This window comes from Ailuropoda melanoleuca, chromosome 14 (assembly GCF_002007445.2).
Source record: "Ailuropoda melanoleuca isolate Jingjing chromosome 14, ASM200744v2, whole genome shotgun sequence".
Taxonomy (NCBI): domain Eukaryota; kingdom Metazoa; phylum Chordata; class Mammalia; order Carnivora; family Ursidae; genus Ailuropoda; species Ailuropoda melanoleuca.
In genome coordinates this window covers 12102220-12123218 of record NC_048231.1, presented here as the reverse complement: position 1 = coordinate 12123218, position 20999 = coordinate 12102220, and the positions used below count along the sequence as shown (strand labels likewise).

Below are 20999 nucleotides of genomic sequence, written 5' to 3'. Positions count from 1 at the left end.
GGTCTCTGAGTCCTTTCCACTCTGCCATCAACTGAGCCATCATTCCGAGACTTCAAAAAAATATTCACCTCGAGGTTGGAGACAAACACACACACACCCATATTCACAAATTCATGTATCAGTTGAGAAGATTTCCACTACCTTCCTAAATTAATAGTCTCCGTCTTCTGGCATTTCTCATCATTGCTAAGTCTTCCAACATCCAACTTGGAATTTTCTTTAAATCAAAGGAGATCATTTACTCCAACCCTCTTATTTTATTCCCAGTCTCTATTTTACTACCCTACATTTATGCTTATTTAGAAGCCAGTGGCATAAGATTTTTGCTAATGATGACTTTAGCGAGGAATTCTCTTTGTTAGTAAATTGCCATGGTGCTAGAAGACTTTACAGGAGGTCTCAACTTGGTAATCGGTTACCATCAAAATGCATTTATCCATTGCTAAAATGAGATAATTTCCTTCTCAGCCTCAAAAAGGAGACACACACAAGTTCTCTCTTCCTCCCTTTGTCCCTCTCTCTCTCTCTCTCTCCCCCCCTTCCCCCCTCCCTCCCTCTCTCTCTCTCTCTCTCCCCCAATGTGATCAGCCAGCTTTCTGTCTGGAACAATCAAAATATCTCCCAGCTGGAATGACAGCATCATTTTATTGACACTGAAATAGGAGAGTGATAAAGCAAGTCGCAGCAGGCACAGCAGAAATGCACTGCTTTTATGATTCGTATTTCAGAAAGGATGCCATGAGACCAAAGATTCAAAACAGAGTTTGGTATGTGTTGGCAAAAAAAAAAAAATGTAGTTAAGGGCAGTCACCTCAGCTGAACCTTTCACACTGTAGAGGAAGCAATACCACCACAGATCCCCGGCCTCACTGCGAGGTTGCCGTGGACAGTAGATTTCCTACAACCCTTCTCTCAACTGTTCTGCTGGGAGCTGGCTAAGAAAATTGCGCTATTTCCTAGGTGGTGATCTTCTGACAGCTTCGGAGCTACTAATGCTTTGGAAACAGCATCACCAGGATTCTGTCTCGCCCAGCCCCACCTCTTGACAAGGGGCTGTCTTTGTCCACGCTCTGCAAACCCAGAATCCCCGGGGGGGGGGGTGTTGCCTCTCTCTCTCTGCTTTCCCCACTGTAGGAACCCCTGGGAATTCCCTCCCCTGCAGGTTTCTACAGCCTTTATCCCCACTTCCTACTTTGACTTGTCTTCTTTCAGACCCAACTAAGGAAAACAATGCTGGGTTGACATTTTATGAGGCCCGTAACTATAGGACGGTGCCGCTGGCAGGGAAACAGGATAGACTCACAAAAGACGGACCGGAGCCCTGGGACCTCAGTCAGATCTTTGCTGTCAGGGTATTACAAACCCTCCTTCTTAAAAATGTGTTTCAGCTCCCAGCATCTACGGAGCACTTAGATTTCCTTGGGTGGATGCTGCTCTTGCTTGTAAACCTCACTGCTTCTGAAGTCTCGTTCCTGGACATTGGTTATGAGTCAGTGAAAAACCCCAAATGATCTATGTATCAGGTGCTCTCCCGCACTTTCAGTTTATGTCACAAACAAGAAAAAGGACTGAGCTCAATTTGCTGGAATCTCCCTCATGACAGTTCATTTTTATTTTGAAACAAGTGTTGGAAAATGTTAACGCTGAGGGAGAGGCTTAAAACAAATAAGTAAAAATGAAAGCAGAAATGAGGCCATTCACATGATCTCCATTTCCATGACTCCAAAAACCTGGGTCAATCAGCAATGCAGCTCAACCAGGAAAACCAAAACACGCTGTTGTGGGCAGAATTCTGCGGTCGCCAAGATGGCCGGCCCCTGGCATGCTCACGCCTTCTAGCAGCTTGGCCAAACACTCCCCTCGGTCCTGCTGTGAAGACATTTTGCAGATCTAATTAAGTGCCCAAATCAGATGACCTCACGGTAGGGAGATTATTTGGGTGGTCTTGACCCAATCACATGGCCCCTTAGATCTAGATTTAGAGGTCAGAGATAGAAAAAGACCAAGAGATTTGAAGTCTGAGAAGGATTCGACAAAAGGGAGACACGCCATTGCTGGCTTTGAAGATGCAAGGGCCAAGAAGCAAAGAAATGCTGCAGTCTCTAGGACTGCTGAGAGCCGGACCCCAGGTGACAGCCAGTCAGGAAACAGGGACCTCAGTCCTCCAGCTGCAAGACACTGGATTTCACGACAGCACGAATGTACTCGGATAAGAGCCCTGAGCTGCAGATGAGAACACAGCCCAAATGACACCTTGATCCAGCCTTGTGAGACTCTGAGCAGAGAGTTAGGCTGTTCCCAGACACCTGACCCACAGAATCTGGGATACAATACTGGCTGTTGCTTTAAGGTGTTAAATTGTTACTCAGCATAGAAAACAAATACGTACTCATAAATGGGTTAAAAGTTTTTTTTTATCCAAGACCAAAATTCAACCTCCTCTGGCAAGAAACCTATCAGCCTATCAACCACGGTGAAACACATCCATCAGGCATCCCCTTGTGCTCAAAGTGTGATTCATGGACCAACAGCACACACATAGCCTGGGAGCTGGTTAGAAATGCAGCGTCTCGGGGCGCCTGGGTGGCACAGCGGTTAAGCGCCTGCCTTCGGCTCAGGGCGTGATCCCGGCGTTCTGGGATTGAGCCCCACATCAGGCTCCTCTGCTATGAGCCTGCTTCTTCCTCTCCCACTCCCCCTGCTTGTGTTCCCTCTCTCGCTGGCTGTCTCTCTGTCAAATAAATAAATAAATCTTAAAAAAAAAAAATGCAGCGTCTCAGGCTCCATCCAGATTTCTGAGTCAAATCTTCATTTTAAGAAATCCCCTGTGACTCATATGCATTTTAAAGCATGAGAGGCACTGGTTAGCATCCTAATTCAGAGCTGGAAATCTGGAATCAGCAAAACCTGGATTCTCCACATGGCTCCACAGTCTTACTGGCTGTGTGGCCTTGGACAAGTTGCTTAACCTCTCTGAGTCTCTATGAATCTATACAATGGAGCAAACAATAATCCCAACTTGTTAGGGTTGTGGTGAAGATTAAATGGGACAGTATGAAAAATGTATTAGCCCAGTGCTTCCTGGTACATGGTAAGAGCTTAATAAATGTTGGTCGTTATTGGATTGGGCACTAAAAGTGAGGTGAGTCAAATCTAAAGGGGGCAAACCCATCAAATGGAAACCTGCAGGATCACTGTGGTGAACGCCCTCCTCTGATGAAATACATTGTCACAGACTCCTCAGAGGCTGTGGAAGGTTGTGACCTTACTTTTCTACCCCAGTAAGCATCCCCTGACCCCAGGCTGGGTCAGTCACGTCCTCCCATCACAAGCATGGACTCTTGTAACCACCTGTGTCTCCCGGCCCCCGCCCCTGAGAGGTACCCCCTACCAGCATTAACCTCGTAACCCCACTGGGCCCCACCTCACTTAGCTAATGGAATCTGGCCAGAAACCATGGAGATGGTTGTCCAAAACCCCGAGCAGGTGGTGTCCCTGGATATCGATGACAGCTCACCCCACAGAAAAGATGAATGGATATGCCAGCAGCACAGCATGAGCCATGTGGCTGGTTTAACAGAAATCTAAGGCTCTTTTCATTTCTGCTGAAGAGAATGGTGACAATGACAGCAGCATTGAGTGTGAGGACAAATGAGCACACCGGCAATTACAAATGACCAGAACAGGAGAGAAGTCATCTGCCATAGGCTCTGAGAGGTCCTGGCTCCCCCTCCTGGTTTCTCTGTCCCTGGCAAACACTTCTCTCCCTTGCTCTATGTTCTGAGCAGGAGCTGAAGAAATCTCTATGGTTCGATATAAATAATGAGGATGGTATTGATAATAACGGCCCTCATTTGTTGAGCACTCCAAGTGCCAAGCACTTCTCATGAATTATTTATACGCCTTATAACAACTCTGTGGAGAAGACATTATGATGTTTCTTTTTAGTCAAGGAAACCGGCTCAGAGAGGTTAAGTGGCTTGCCTAAGTTTACACAGAAGATAAATAGTTGCCCTTGGATTCAGACCTGGGTATGCTTGCCTCAGAAGCCTGCGCTCTTTTTACTTTGTCTCCACAGCATAGCTCTTGTCCTGACTTCCTTGAACAGGCTCTTGATCCTCTGCATGAACCCCATCTTTGGGTCTTTGATGCTAGGGCCAGTCAGCTCCTGAAGTGCCTTTCTCTGTCCTTCTCAGGTGTGCACCCTTTTTGGATCCCGTCTTCTCTGCTCAGATGCTTGCCTGTCTGGCCCCTGGACAAATAGAGCGTACACCTATTTCTTGTTGTCCACACGGTTCTGCTCTACAAGGCTCCTCATCTCACTGCTCATGGGGGTGCTGGCTGGGCCCGGCCGAGAAGGGACTGGATTGACACTCCTAGGCTCTGGATAACTGTACCCCCCACCCCCCAAACCTCACCTCACAAGTAGAGTCTCCTATATCCTCCAGCCTGGCTCATGATTACAGAAGAGTGTTTCCGGGATGTTCCAGGTGTTAAAGTAATTAAATAAGGAGGCCATTAGATTGAGGTGGCCCTAATGATTTGGCAGCCTACATAAGGAAATCAAAATCCAAGCCAGAGTCGATGCACTCAAACCCCAGAAAATGAAACTTAAGAACAACCAATTGCAAACAGCCAACCGGGCTTCCCCAAATAAGGCAACTGCTTAAGCTATAGCCAATCGAGTAATATCCTTCCTTTGCTTCTTCATCCTCTCTATAAAAAACCTTTCCCCTAGCTTCTGTCAGTGGAGTGCTCCTGACCATAATTGGTTTGGTTCCCAATTCGAAACGATGTATGTTCAAATAAACCCTTGAAAATTTTAATATGCCTCAGTTCACTGTTTTGTTGTTGTTAATTTTTACCAGACTGTACCAGTTGGATAATTTAAAATATGAGTCAAAGAAAACTCAACTCTTCAACCTACCTTCCATGGTCAATACAGTTATTGGAATGAATACAAGAAGTCAGAGATAAAGGGAGGGATCTGGATTGGTGGCTTCGATGTGTCTTTCCATTTCTCTACTGTCCTGTCCTCATCCTAAACTTTATCCTAAGATAAGTTCCCTGGTTTGGGAAAGTCTTTTAGCAGTTACAGGGCTAATTGTCTCCCCCCCCTTTTTAAAAAGATTTTATTTATTTATAGACAGCGAGAGAGGGAACACAAGCAGGAGGAGTGGGAGAGGAAGAAGCAGGCTCCTAGCGAAGAAGCCTGATGTGGGGCTCGATCCCAAAACGCTGGGATCACACCCTGAGCCAAAGGCAGACGCCTAATGACTGAGCCACCCAGGCACCCCCCTAATTGTCTCTTTTTATATTCTGCTAACTTTCTATGGCTCTTTTTTAAGGATAAGGAAGCATATTCTCCAAAAGTGCCAGAAAACCTCTCTTTGTGACTCATTGGCCCAAATGGGCCTCAGCCAGCCTCATCCAGACCCATTCACTGGTAGTGGGGATGAGGCTGGGGCTTAGGCCACTGAAGGCCCACCTGGAGCTGGGGTAAAACCCACGATGGAGAGTCACTACGAGACCTATTACACCGCAGACAGTTTTACAGGTGCTACTCCCATTAAGGGTTGATTCTTGTGCACGTATCATTTTAGACAAGCAGTAAACAATGGGAGATGTGTCTCCAAAAGATCTCACTGACCCAGATATTACAATGTATCTGCCGGCCTAAGAGTCCTTCAGAGCTTCTTGTGCAAATCCATGGTTAGTCAGTAGGTTTAATTGAACACATGCTGTTTGGATAGTGTTATTCTAAGCACTGTGCAAAGTTAGAAAAAGGACAGAGTGCAATGACTTTTTTGAAAAATAGAATGAGGGTTGAGAAAGTAGTTCTCTTTTAAAGGCAGCATTAATTCTACTCATTTATTTTCCAGAATGCAGAAACTACTTGTCTCTTACTCCTTTCTTTGTCCTCTCATTTAACTCTCTCTTTTCTTGTTACTACTTTTCTTCTCTTATTATTTGCTTATTTCAGGGAAGCAACATAGTAGAGATTAAGAGTGTAGAATCTGGAGTCAGGCTTCCTGGGTGGGAATGCTGACTTTGAGCCCGAGCTATGACTGTCAAGCCAATGACATCATGGCTCCAAGCTTCCATGTTTCATTGGTGAATCATACCTAATTATTACACCTCCTTGGATGATGCACATGGAAAGTGGCTAACAAAGGTTAACTATTTTAATTTTCTTCCTCATTCATTCCTTTTGATTGTGCCATGTTTTCAAATCCTCTTCCCTGCTATACCCCAGAGTGATAGATGGGTCAGAAATAGAGTCAAGGTTAGAGTTATAGAATCAACTTTCTAGGGAGGAATAGAATGGAACCATTTCATTTCTGTCTCTTCTCCTCATTATAATCAGGGTATTTAAAGAGTGAATATAATTAAGGCAAGGATGAACATGTGCAAAACCAGTTGAAAGGCACACATATGTGCTACATATGCAAGCAGGAGAAGAATGTTCTAGTCTTTGCAAGAATCTCCCAGCTGACAATTTCAAATTCATCTAGGCCTAGTTCGCTCAACTGGTGAGGGCACTTTCTGACGGAACCAAGATGATGGCTTTACTTCCAGAATGTGGTGACCCTGCTTTACGTATTTTATGGCTGCAGACTGCTCCCCTGACCCTGGCCAGCCATCTGTAAATACATCCATTGTTTAGAAGATGGTCGGTTGGAAGAGTCTGATTAAAGCAGTGCAGATCTATCATCGTGGTAGAAAGCAGCAACTACAATTGAACGCACACACTATCACAGTGGTGGGTTAGTGGGACAGTTGTGCATGAAGAGAACACAGACCGTCGTCATCGTAGAAGTCATAGGAGACCACTCAGTTGGAAGCCATAGATTTCACAGAAGTTGGCAGCCCACAGCAAAGACTACTCCTGGGTCCCTTGCCTTCAGTGCCCCAGCTCTGCCCAGAGACCATCTGGAGAAGGACCATCTATCCCTTGAGACCAGAATGTTGTAGACTATTAACGTTTCCTCTCCACACCAGCCACAAATGTTTCTTCATTGCCTGTTTCCTCTGCCTGGAATATTCTTCCTCTAGATCTCCCCGTAGGGCTAGAACCATCACTTCTTTCAGGGCTTTACTCAAAGGTCACCTTCTCAGGGACGCTGTCTAGCCATTCTATCTGAAATTTGCCACCCCTCCGACATATAAAGGGCCCCTTCCCTGCTTTATTCTTTTCTCCTTGGGCTTTACAAGTATCTCCCACATAATATAGTTAACATATTTATCTTATTTATTTTCTACCTTCCCAAATACAATATAAATACCCTGAAGGAGGGCTTTGGGTCTCTTTTGTTGATTATATTATCCCCAGTGCCTAGCATAATGCTTGGCATATACTTGGCTCTTAATAAATATTTGTTGAATGAATGACTGAATGAATTTGGATGACTAATTGATCTGACTCCCCTCTGAGAATGTGAGCTCCATGAGACCAGAGATCAAGCTGTTGGTTTTTTTTTTTTTTCCCCACTTCTGTATTCCTAGAGCTAATCACAGGACCTAGCAGGTAGTAGAGACTCAGTATGTATTTTTAAAATAAATAATTCAAAATACCAATTATGCCAGAATTGACAGAAGGAGTGCATTGGAAGGAACATGATCATGCAGATGTCTTCACAGCTATGAGGCTGCCTAAACAGTCTCCAAGTTAACCTGAGAGTAATACTGGGTATTGTTAGGAGTCACTCTTCATGTACACTTAGGGTCCAACAACTGGAAATAACACACGCTAGCCTGTGGCAGTGGTACCGTACCACGCTCGGGGTTGGGGTTCTAAAATCATATATAGTAAAAAGTTACATTAAAAACCTCTTTCATCACCCATACAGTACAGATTACAGTGTTCCACGCATTCGGTGCCATCTCTCAGTAAGTTCAACACAGCCAGTTTTTCCCCAGAGTTGGAACAGATGGCCATGGCTGTTTCTTTGGTTAAGCACCAGATGAAGTAGCTGGCGTGAATTTAAGGGCCATATTGTTGGGGAGGAAATGACATATATGTATATGTTCATCTGTATTCTTTTCTTTTATTGAACATTCAGTTGACTTCGAGCAACTTCCTTGTGTATGTAACTCCACTGGACTATCTGGTCCTCAGTGGCATCAGAGGCTCTTTATTGTTTATCACGGAGATAGGTGTCAAGGAGGTGCGAAATAACCCTCTGGAGGCATTGCAGTAGTTGGTGTGACCAATAGGAGAATGTCAACCACCTTGATTTTCCAAATTAAAAAGAAAAAAAGTCTTCTATCTAAATTGTATACAGAGCCTAAATCCCTACAAAAAAAATAACAAAAAGCGTATATGAAGTTCTTCCTATGTATGGGTACTAGGTTCTTTATGTATATTGTCTCATTGACCTGCCTCGTAGCAACCCTTTGAGGAACGTATTCTAATCCCTGTGACCCTGCTGTGATTCTTCAAAACAGCCAGGCAGGCATGCAGGCTTGGCCCGTTCCCAAAAGAACACATTTAGCTGTAGCCAATGATGGAGACACTCTGAGCCCCGGGTATGATACAAACAGTTCTGTCCTTTTCTCTTGAGTTGTCTTTCAGTCCCTACCAAGTCTGCCTCATAGGGGTGCTTAGAAACCTCTTCCCGGGGCACCTGGGGGGCTCAGTCATTAAGCGTCTGCATTCTGCTCAGGGCGTGGTCCCAGGGTCCTGGGATAGAGCCCTGCATCCGGCTCCCTGCTCCTGGGAGCCTGCTTCTTCGTCTCCCACTCCTCCTGCTTGTGTTCCCTCTCTCTCTGGCTGCCTCTCTCTGTCAAATAAATAAATAAAATCTTAAAAAAAAAAAAAAAAGAAAGAAAGAAACCTCTTCCCCACTTCATAAAAGTACCTAGGGTAGGGGGGTACCTGGATGGATCAGTTGGGGAAGCATATGACTCTTGATCCCAGCTCAGGTCTTGACCTCAGAGTCATGAGTTCAAGCCCTGAGTTGAGTTCCATGCTGGATGTGGGAGCTGGATGTGGAGCCTACTTAAAAAAAAAAGTAACCTGGGGTATTATCTATTTTAAAAAAAGTAGTAAGAGTAAATCAACTTGTTCCAGGAGTTGTGCATTATTGTACTCACTTTATTGGTAGGGTTGGAAAAGTAAAAAAATTCCATTTTGATAAGAACTTATCAGTTATTTATAAGCCAACTTATTTAAGGGGTGGAAAAAATTATGGTCACTTCCTATGTTCCTTTTTTGAACATGTTCTCTACTTAGTGTCCTATTTTCTACATTGGATACATTTTTTTTCTTCAATCTGCTTTCAATGAAAAGACTATTGATACAGCACCAATGCTTCAGACAGGCAGTCCTGGAAGATTCCACCTTGTTTGTTTTTTATACCTTCTCTTATGTTTTTTCCTTAGCTTCCTTCTTTAGGTATCACGATTTCTTCCACATTTCCCAAAAACATATTCAATATTGATCATAAGTATAGTCCATGTTGTCAATATGTCTAAAATTTCTATCATTTTCCCTTCCTTTCTTTTCTTTCCCCTCTTCCTCAGGAGCCTGGCTTCGTCCTACCACCAGACATTGTTTTCAAACTGGGGACAAAGGACTCTACTTGGTCACACTGGTGAAGATGGGGAAGGAGCAAGGAAGAGGAGGCAGAGATGTGCTGATTCTGCATCTCACATTTACAGATGATGACAGTGGTTCTCAGGGACTTTTAAGGAGCTCTCCCATGTTACTCAACTAGTAAGTAGCAGAGCCAGGGATTGAACCTGGGTCAATAAGGTTCCAAAACACCTATTGTTTCCATTCTACTGCCCTGCTTCTCAGAGGCAGCAAAATCCCATTAAATGCAAGTTTGGGGCAACAATGATGGTCAGACTTTGTGTGAATGGATAGAATCTTATATGATTCACTAAATGGGTCTGGCAGTGTGACCTTGGAAAGAGGGACCAGATAAGTGAAGGACTTTCCTGAAATCATCAATGGCACGAATGACCCATGTTTACTCTATGCACAGGACCATCTTAGATGTTTTGAAGGAGACACAGGGCACCCTACAAGGTTGCACTCAAGAGACCATCTAGCTGAAGGGAAACGTTATGCCTTATAATAGGGCACTTCCTAGAAACAGAGAACACATTCAAACTGTACAATTAAGAAGAATTTAAGGGACTAATATATTTATAAAGGTGCAGGTGGGGTTTAGGGCATTGGAAAAGGAACATGCAGGACTCTGGGACCAGCAGCAGTGGAATTCTGTTACCTATTCCTCCACACAAACAAGGGCAAGGGGAAGGGCCAGAGCATAGCTGCGTGAAGAGGAAGGGATACTCTCCTATCCCAGGAGCTGTGATCTCCAGTAGGGAGAAGCAGCCAATCCACAGCGACCCATCAGGGAGGGGGCCACAGTAGTAAATAACCCATCCTCACTCTTCAATATCCTGGGGATGCTTCCCCTTAGCCAACCCCAACCAGAAGCTAGAGGGTAGGCATTGATTCTATTCATAAAGACCAGTCTCCCACACACAGCAAGGAGTGAAAAAGTGTAAACAGTGAATCTGAAAGGCCAAATGAAAGATAGTTTTATTAAAAAAAACAGCATACCATTTAAGTGTCTTGTAGAGGTTGCTAATTACAGGAGTATTACTATAAAGTATTTTGTGAAGGATAAACTCTTTACACACGTTTATGTGCCATTTTTATATATCCTGTTGTTCTGTTACTAGGTTAGATTTTTTTTTTAAGATTTTATTTGTTTGTTTGTTTGTTTATCTATTTATTTATTTTGAAAGAGAGAGCACAAGTTGGGGGAGACGCAGAGGATGAAGGAGAGGGAGCAGTAGACTCCCCGCTGAGCAGGGAGCCCAACAGGGGGCTCAATCCCAGAACCTTGCGAACAGGACCTGAGCCAAAGGCAGATGCTTAACCAACTGAGCCACCCAGGCGCCCCTCTTACTAGGTTAGTTTCAAGTAAGAATGGCCCAAGTTAACTGTTGAACTAAACTGGCTTCCTGGCTCAAGCCAAGTGAAAGGTAAGGTGAGCCTAAGCCTTCTGAAGGAGCACATTTTAATTGCTTTGCATGAACAATGTTTTTGCTCAATCCTTTTCCCATTGTGCAATATTATTTCATACACTCAGATTTTTCTCCATTATTTAAAAACTCTTTTTTTCTTACATTTTTTGCCCTTCCTTTCCTCCAGTAAGAAAGGCTGCTTGGCTCACACCTCCATCAATAGATGCTTGAAAATAATGCACCATGGCAGCTTTTCAAGGATTTTCCTCTTTCCTCCCTCCAGAGAGAAAAACGAAAGGGTGAGGATAGCTTGAGGGGTTGGATCAGAACGTTGTTTTACTGGAATTTGCAGCTGTTTCTGGATTGCAAAAGTCACTGGAGGGAAACAATGTGCTCGGGGACTAAAGGAAATGGTTTGGCTCCAATCTGTCCCAAGTCATCTGGGGAGGAATTTTCGCATTGTTACAGAGGTTGCTACTCAACAACGCTTTTGCATCTTTTGACAGAGCGCGTGGTGAGGGCAAGGAAAGAGAAATCCGCGTATGACGTATGACAGGAGCAAAGAAGGCAAAGGCAAAGAAACAACTGACCTTTGGTCAGTGTACGAACCATTCTGCAGGCTCTGGCTTAAAAATGTGGCTGATGAAAGGGTTGCCATTTCTTTCTGTCTTGTTTGTTTGTTTGCTTGTTTTTTTAAGATTTTATTTATCCATGAGACAGAGAGAGGGAGAAAGCGTGTGCCCGAGTGCGACTGGGGAGAAGGGCAGAGAGAAAAATCTTCAAGCAGATCCCCTGGTGAGTGGGGAGCCCCACACAGGGCTCCATCCTGCCACCCGTGAAATTATGACCTGAGCTGAAAGCAAGAGTCTGACACTCAACCAACTCAGCCACCAAGGCGCCCCTCACCATTTATTTCTAAGAACTTGAGGGCTAGGGTGAGTCAATGAGATTTCCATTTTCACCCCACAAGCAAAGTAAAGATGGGGTTTATATAGGCAGGTGGATCTAGTTGATGAATAATGAATGAAAACAGTCCAATGGCAGATTTTCAAATAATATTTACATAAGAGACTCACTGGCTTCTCATCAGGCGTGAAAGCCTAGGTTTATATGCTTGAGTATTACTGACTCTAATAGATATATAAAATAAATCCTTTGTACTCATATGTATGTATTTCTGGTATTTGAGGAAGTCTCTGAAACTGTATTTTCCTCCTGGGTACTATCCCTGCCATAGATCCTGTAATCTCTATGAAAGTGTCTGTAAAAACTTTCTAAGTTAGGCAAAGATCAGACTAGGTGCACAGCTATGGGGACCTACACATCATTCATTCCAACTTCTCTTGATAGATTTTCAGTTTACTTTTGGGTTCTCATATATTCTCCCTTATTGATTTTTTACAAAGTTAGTGCTATGAATTGAATGTGTCTCCCTAAAAACACGTGGAAGTCCTAACCCTCAGTACCCACGAATGTGACCTTCTTGGAAACAGGACATTTGCAGATGATCAGGTTAAGATGAAGTAACCCACAATCAGATGACAAAAAGGGATCAAAGGTATCCGAATCAGCAAAGAAGAAGTCAAAATGTCTCTCTTCGCAGATGACATGATACTCTATATGGAAAACCCAAAAGAATCCACTCCCCAAACTATTAGAAGTTATAGAACAATTCAGTAAGGTGGCAGGATACAAAATCAATGCCCAGAAATCAGTTGCATTTCTATACACGAATAACGAGACTGAAGAAAGAGAAATTAGGGAATCCATCCCATTTACAATAACACCAAAAACCATACGTTACCTTGGAATTAACTTAACCAGAGACGTAAAGGACCTATATCCTAGAAACTATAGATCACTTTTGAAAGATATTGAGGAAGACATAAAAAGATGGAAAAATATTCCATGCTCATGGATTGGAAGAATTAACATAGTTAAAATGTCCATACTACCCAGAGCAATCTACACTTTCAATGCTATCCCGATCAAAATACCGAGGACATTTTTCAAAGAACTGGAACAAATAGTCCTTAAATTTGTATGGAACCAGAAAAGGCCCCGAATCTCCAAGGAACTGTTGAAAAGGAAAAACAAAGCTGGGGGCATCACAATGCCGGATTTCGAGCTGTACTACAAAGCTGTGATCACAAAGACAGCATGGTACTGGCACAAAAACAGACACATCGACCAATGGAACAGAATAGAGAACCCAGAAATGGACCCTCGGCTCTTTGGGCAACTAATCTTTGATAAAGCAGGAAAAAACATCCGGTGGAAAAAAGACAGTCTCTTCAATAAATGGTGCTGGGAAAATTGGACAGCTACATGCAAAAGAATGAAACTTGACCACTCTCTCACACCATACACAAAAATAAACTCCAAATGGATGAAAGACCTCAATGTGAGACAGGAATCCATCAAAATTCTAGAGGAGAACATAGGCAACAACTTCTATGACATCGGCCAGAGCAACCTTTTTCACGACACATCTCCAAAGGCAAGAGAAATAAAAGATAAAATGAACTTATGGGACTTTATCAGGATAAAGAGCTTCTGCACAGCCAAGGAAACAGTCAAAAAAACTAAGAGACAGCCCACGGAATGGGAGAATATATTTGCAAAGGACACCACAGATAAAGGACTGGTATCCAAGATCTACAAAGAACTTCTCAAACTCAATACACGAGAAACAAATAAACAAATCATAAAATGGGCAGAAGATATGAACAGACACTTTTCCAATGAAGACATACAAATGGCTAACAGACACATGAAAAAATGTTCAAAATCATTAGCCATCAGGGAAATTCAAATCAAAACCACACTGAGATACCACCTTACGCCAGTTAGAATGGCAAAGATAGACAAGGCAAGAAACAACAATTGTTGGAGAGGATGTGGAGAAAGGGGATCCCTCCTACATTGTTGGTGGGAATGCAAGTTGGTACAGCCACTCTGGAAAACAGTGTGGAGGTCCCTTAAAAAGTTAAAAATTGAACTACCCTATGACCCAGCCATTGCACTACTGGGTGTTTACCCCAAAGATACAGACGTAGTAAAGAGAAGGGCCATATGCACCCCAATGTTCATAGCTGCATTGTCCACAATAGCCAAATCATGGAAGGAGCCGAGATGCCCTTCAACAGATGACTGGATTAAGAAGCTGTGGTCCATATATACAATGGAATATTACTCAGCTATCAGAAAGAACAAATTCTCAACATTTGCTGCAACATGGACGGCACTGGAGGAGATAATGCTAAGTGAAATAAGTCGAGCAGAGAAAGACAATTATCATATGATTTCTCTCATCTATGGAACATAAGAACTAGGAAGATCGGTAGGGGAAAAAAGGGATAAAGAAAGGGGGGGTAATCAGAAGGGGGAATGAAGCATGAGAGACTATGGACTATAAGAAACAAACTGAAGACTTCGGGGGGGGGGAATGGGATAGACTGGTGATGGGTAGTAAGGAGGGCACGTATTGCATGGTGCACTGGGTGTTATGCGCAACTAATGAAGCATCAAACTTTGCATCGGAATCCGGGGATGTACTGTATGGTGACCAACATAATATAATAAAAAAAATCATTAAAAAAAAAAAGATGAGGTAACCCAGTGTGTCTTGTGTCCTCATGAAAAGGGCAAATTTGGACGGAGAGACAGATATAAAGGGAAGACCATGTGAAGATACAGGGAGAAGACAGCCATCTACAAGCCAAGGAATGCCTGTAGCTACCAGAAGCTAGAAGAGAGACAAGGAATAGATTCTCAGAGCCCCAACCCTTCCAACTCCTTATTAAGCCACCTCTTTTGTGTTGTTTTGTTATGGCAGCTCAAGGAAATCAATACAGATTAAGTCTGATGAGATTTTCTGGCACAATCTTTTGATTTCTTCAATGAAGAACTGGAAGCTTAAAAAGTAAAATGGCTTAGGAGTCACAGAGCCAGTCAGGGATAGAGCGCTAAATTCCCACACCATCCCTCTCCCCATTGCTATAGCTGGTCTGATTTGGATAAATGACAATAGGCCTCCACTGCTCAAGACAACGGGGAAATGACATCCCGATCTTCTAAAACAGTTGCTACTAGACTTTAACAGTTGAAACAAGACTTTAGCATTATTAACATGGAGTAGAAATGTTTATTCTGTGACTCTCGGTGTCAATGGATTTCATTCAATGCTCACTAACTCATCACTTAAAAAGCCACAGAACCTTGAAGAGATTGTTAGTGGGTTATATGTTCAGATTACATCTTATATACGAAAGGAGGTAACTATGGGGGCACTTCTTGGGAAAGTCAAGGACAATTTCACCTACATCTGGTAGCTTCTCTTGTAAGAATCTAAAGCTTTGGGGAAGCTGTTGGAGCTCCTGAGCCAGGCAAAGTTGTGAATGGTGAGAGGCACGGAGTAGGAAGGAGCTCAGCCTGCCTGCGCCATTCCCCTTCAGCTCTCCTGGGCCCCCAACATTCTGCCCAGTGCTGCCCTTCCTAGGTGGTGGGGGATGGGAGGCTCCACTAATCTCTCTACACCTGACTCTCTGGTCCTTACTCAGTGCTCTCAGCAGCCCATCCCCAAGTGCCCATCAGACAAGCGGGAGTCAATTCTTTTGGTTTTTCACTCTCTGGATGCCAACACAGCACACTGCTAGGAGCACTAGTGAGGCCTGCTAAAGAACAAGAATTCAGTCGAGTAAATTTGAAGATCTAATTGGCTTTATTCAATATGAACCCAGCAGCAACTCATCTAGCAAACAGAAGGGAGCTCCCAGCAGCTGTACAAAGTGGAAAGATTTTGGGAAGGGGGGAAGGGTTACATGGGTGATGGGCATTAAGGAGGGCACTTGTGATGAGCACTGGGTGTCGTCAGTGTGGAATCACTAAATTCAACTCCTGAAACTAGTATTCCACCATATGTTAACTAACTGGAATTCAAATAAAAACTTGGCGGCGGGGGGGGNAACAAGTGGAAAGATTTTATAGGCAAAAATGGCGGCAAGACAAGGAGGTTATTAGCAAAAGAAACGAAGGGATTATTTCAGGCAAGGTCACCTTCCTGTGGGGGAAACAAGAGAGGGTCTTATCATGGAGGTGACCTCACTGGTGCTGACCGGGAAGTTTCAGACTGATTGGTTTAAAATTCCATTCCTGGGAATTCCCGAAACTGCAGTTAGGTTAGGTATTCAGTGTTGATGGGACTTGGCCAAAGTGACTCCATTTGGAGCCTGTTGTTTCTTTTTCACAGGATGGTGGAATTAAGGGTCATTTATGATCTTTTCCTGAGGAAAGGCCTAATTCAAAGAGCAGTTGGGATATAAGAGAAGGGCTAGGGGTAAACCTCAACCTTGGTGGGCTGGACAGAGCCAGAGGCCTGCAGATATGCCCATGGATGGGCAGACCCAGGAAGATTCCTCTAAAGGTGAAGCAGTATGAACTTGGAGAGCTGGGGTTTTACGAGAGAAAGTCAACAAGGGGCTGGTCAGGATACATGGAAGACAAGTTTAGATCTGATCTGCTTAATGCAGACATTATTTTCATTTTACTTTAATGGGTTTGCTAGACAAGCTGACTCTTACATTTGCAATTTTCCTAATCTTTTATATGAGCCTTTCCATTGACTTTCAGGCTCTGATGGAAAATTAGCTTCACTTAGATTTCGTTAAATGAACTAGCTTCAGTGAGCTCTGTGAAATCGGCCTCATAAATCAGCTGCTTCTCTCTTTAATCATTTCTTCTGCTCTTTCCTGGATTCTCCCTCGCTTATCTTTTCCCCCTGCGTGGAGGGAGCCATGGCCCAACACGATGTCCTTGATCACAGCTCCAACTCTTATCGCCGGTTCTCCTTCCCATCATACTTCAGTCCTTTCTCCTCTTTCCTCCTCCCCGAGGCCTTTCCTCCAGTGAAATGTGTTTCTGTGGCAGACACTACTATGTTCTCAACTCTGTCCCCAGACAAGACTCCAGGCCAGATCTTATCTAGGTCCTTCTGTGGGTGTCTCTGTCTCTGCCTACAAACTTGGCAAGCATCTTCAGGCAGGAGTCACAGATGGTACACTCCTGTGACAAGAAACTCCCACAGAAAGTGTCATGAAACGGGGGTTCTCAGAAGCTCCGGGGGCTGGAATTCAGTGCTAATGGTGAGAAAACTGTTAGGGAGGTCACAAGGCCAACTTTCAAACTTAGACAAAACTGTGAAGCTGGCAGAATTTATCCTCAGCCCTGCCACTCTTCTTAAAACTCCCCTGCCAAGTTTTCAATGTCACATACTCTTCTTGGATGCTCTGGTCTCTTTTCCCAGCCTGCCAACCTGGATAGCCAGTAAGATTCAGAATCGAATGTTCCATGCTTCTGCTTATTCGAATTTATATTTAACTAGCTCTCAATCAGTGATTAAGAGGGCAAAAGATCGGAACAGACACTTCACTAAAGAAGACATAAGGATGGCGAGGAAGTACGTGAAAAGGTAAGCTACATCACTTGCCATCCGGGAGATGCAACGTAAACCCACAGTGAGCTACCACTGCAGTCACCAGCATGGCAAATCAAATCGCCATCAAAAAACTGAATTTTTTTTAAAATTGAAAAGATGAAACATACAAAGTATTGGCAAGAATGTACAGCAACTGGAAGTCATGTTGTCAGTTTCTTAAAAGCATAAATGTATGCATACCATATGACCCAGATGTTCCCCTTCTAGATATTTACCCAAGAGAAACGAAAGCAGATGTCCACACAGGGATGTACGCATACCATATGACCCAGATGTTCCCCTTCTAGATATTTACCCAAGAGAAACGAAAGCAGATGTCCACACAGGGATGCACGCAGACCTTCATAGCAGCTTCATTACAACAGCCCCAAACTGTAACCAGCCTGTATGAGTCTAATGCAGCTGCCATAACAAAATCCCACAGGCGGTACAGTAGGGTTTAGGTTTCGGTAAGGGCTGTCTTCCTGGCTTACAGAGGGCCACTTTGTCCTCACAAGGCCTTTCTTCTGAGGGTGCTTGGAAAGATAAAGAGAGTGAGCACGCAAGGCAAGCAAGCAGAGAGCTTTCTAGTATTTCTTCTTCTAAGGACACGAATCCTATCCAATCAGGGCCCCAACACTTATGACTTCATCTTACCTTGATTACTTCCTAAGGATCCTATTTCCGAATACAGTCACATTGGGGGTTAGGGTCTCCACATATTAAGTAGGGGGAGGGGAGTCACGTGTCAGTACCTAGCACAACCCAAATATCCACCAACAGAGGACTGGCTAAACTAGTTATGGTGTATCCATACAACAGTATACTTTTCAGCAATTCGAAGAGATAAACTATTGACGTACTGACACTATAGCTAAGACTCAAAATAATCATGCAGAGTGAAAGAAGCCAGATGAAAAAGAGAAGACCTAGTAAGTGATCCCATTTATACAAAATCTTAGAGGGGCACCTGGGTGACTCATCGGTGAAGCGTCCAACTCTCTTGCTTCAGCTCAGGTCATGATCTCAGGGTCGTTAGGTCGAACCCTGGGTCGGGCTCCTCGCTGGGCGTGGATTCTCTCTCCCCCTCTGCCCCTCCCCCTGCTTGCACGTGTGCTCGGGCACTCTCTCTCTTAAAAAAAAATCTTAGAAATGCAAAGTTATCAATAGCAACGGAAAGCAGAATTGGCGATGATCTGGGGACGGGCGAGGCGCGAGGAACGGGCGGAGGGATTACAACGCGGCACCAGAGCAGCTGTAGAGTTCTATGTTCATTATCCTGATTCTACTGATGGCTTTGTTGTGCTGACGGTGTTATTACCACAGTGTCCGCTGGAAACCTGTGCAGCTTACCGTTTCAGTCATACCTCGCTGAAGCTGTGCAACACTTTGCATTTCCTAAGCCCTCACTTGGGCAGGTTTAATTCATTTGTAGCAATGTTGGTCCCTCTTCCCTACCCTGCGCAGAACTATTTCTGGCCCTTCCCTCACTCTCTGCCTGCCTTGCCTGAGCCAGGATTTTCTTGGGCTCCACTGAATATTGAGAGGTCTGTCCATAAAGACAAACAGCAATCAAGGGTAGCAAAATATTTTCTTCTAAAACATATTTTGAAATCTGAAGAAAAGGACTAAACACATTAAATACACTTTTCCTTATCACTGTGTATTAACCGGTCTTTGGAGGAATGATGGGCCATGCCTGGGGATGCCAGGATATCACCTGAGAAACCACATGCCCATGAATGCATGATGCCTGATCTGTGCACCTGTGCGTTGATGCATAGGCAGCAATTACTACTAATGTGTCTACACAGTGATGGCTAGTCTGCAATTTCATTGATCATTTCAGCATATATTTGGAATAATATCCCAGGAGTTTGGGTATCATCCAAGAGCTAAGACTAAGTCCCCAAGCTCCAAAGCTCCAAGGTAGTTGTTTCCTGCCACTATCCCCCCATAGGCAGCAGGGGCTGGTGGATGCCCGCCAGGTCCTAGCAGTAACAGTGTGTGTGGAGTGGTAGAAATGAGGTCCAGCAGTAACAGAGTGTGTGGAGTGGTAGAAATGAGGTCCAGCTATCTCTCATCATGAAAAGCATGGCTACAATACTTTGCAGCTCCTATGTCCCTGCTCCTTGACTTTGGGCTGGCCTTGTGACTTGCTTTAACTGATGGGATGTGGCAAAAGTGACATTACTCAAGTTCCAGCACCTAGGCCTAAGAGCTCTTGCAGCTCCCCGGTGGCCCTCTTGGCACACTCCTGCAGCCATGCAGCTTGCATTAGACTACCGAATGACATCAGCTGGACAGGAGAATATGACAGCTAGCATCAAGGCCCCAGGCCTCTGAGTGAGGTCATGTTAGACCATCATGCCCCAGTCAACCCACCAGAAGATTGCAAGCTCACAAGTGACCCCAGGTGAGACCGGGTAAGCCCAGATCCAGCTGCAGAATCATGAGCAAAGAGATAATTGTCATGGTAAGCGGTTCAGTTTTGGGGTGGCTTGTTATGCAGCAATAAGATATCTACGATGCTCACTTAAGAGCCAACCACATGTGAAATCTAAGGCAGTTCCCAGGGAGCTCCTAAGAATCACTTTGTAGTGTTTTCACTGCCCTGTGTCAAAATAGTGGGCAAGTCACTCACCATCTACACCTCAATTACTTTGCTCCTCAAACAGGAACATCATTATGTATTAGAGAGGGTGTGTTGAGAAAATTTATTCTTGTAGGGTGTTTCTATATGCAGTTGTTGGGGAGTGAAAAGTTTACCTACATATTTAGAAAGTGGGTCTGTTTCGATAGCTTTGGCTAATAAGATTTCTCCGTTGAGGCTGTCCTTAAATAGAATTAATGTCAGGCTGTTCTGGCTTTACTAGCAGACAGTCTTCAGACTACGGATTACTGCCTCCTCCTTCTTGTCTGCCCCCACTCCTCTTCTCCCCTCCCCATGCTCTTCTTTGTCGTCTTTGGGGCAAGAGACCTGGGATGGATGTTGCAGTCTTTTATCCTTTCCATTTAGGACAGACTGTATCTTTTTTGGCTCAGGTGTTACTGAGTATGCCATTTACCTTCCCCACACCTGAGTTTCCCCCATCTGTAAAATAAGGGGGTTGGGTTAATGGTCTGTTATTAGGGGTCCTATGAGTCTTACTTTGGGAGACAATCTTTATGAGATAAGGAATGCATTTTCACGAGGGATCTGTGTTGACCGGAAAGAATACAGAATGTCATTAAGAACATTTATGACAGGCCAGCCGGCTGGCTCGGCGGGAAGAGCACGTGACACTTGATGTGTACATTGAGCCCCACATTGGGGGTAGAGATTACTAAATAAGTCAATAAACTTAAAAATGGCGGTGGTGGGGGGATCCTGGGTGGCTCAGTCAGCTGAGCATCTGACTCTTGATCTCAGCTCAGGTCTTGATCTCAGGGTCATGAGTTTGGCCCCTGCCATGGAGCCTACTAAAAAAAAAAAAAAAAAACCCCAAAAAAAAAAAAAAAAAAAAAAACCCAAAAAAAAAAAAAAAAAAAAAAA

General features: G+C 44.1%; 2 protein-coding genes across 2 annotated transcripts in view; both read right to left on the bottom strand.

The window, feature by feature from the left end:
* Positions 1-4544, bottom strand: part of PCNX1 (pecanex 1) — a 184014-nt gene extending 179470 nt beyond the window's left edge. Inside the window, exon 1 of the mRNA XM_034642516.1 lies at positions 4419-4544. The gene's annotated coding sequence lies outside the window, so the exon portion shown is untranslated. The remainder of the gene's footprint in view (positions 1-4418) is intronic.
* Positions 805-20999, bottom strand: part of LOC117795990 — a 36487-nt gene continuing 16292 nt past the window's right edge. The window contains exon 5 of the mRNA XM_034642524.1: positions 805-1869. Within this exon, the coding sequence (XP_034498415.1) occupies positions 1736-1869 (134 nt within the window). The 3' untranslated portion in view covers positions 805-1735. The remainder of the gene's footprint in view (positions 1870-20999) is intronic.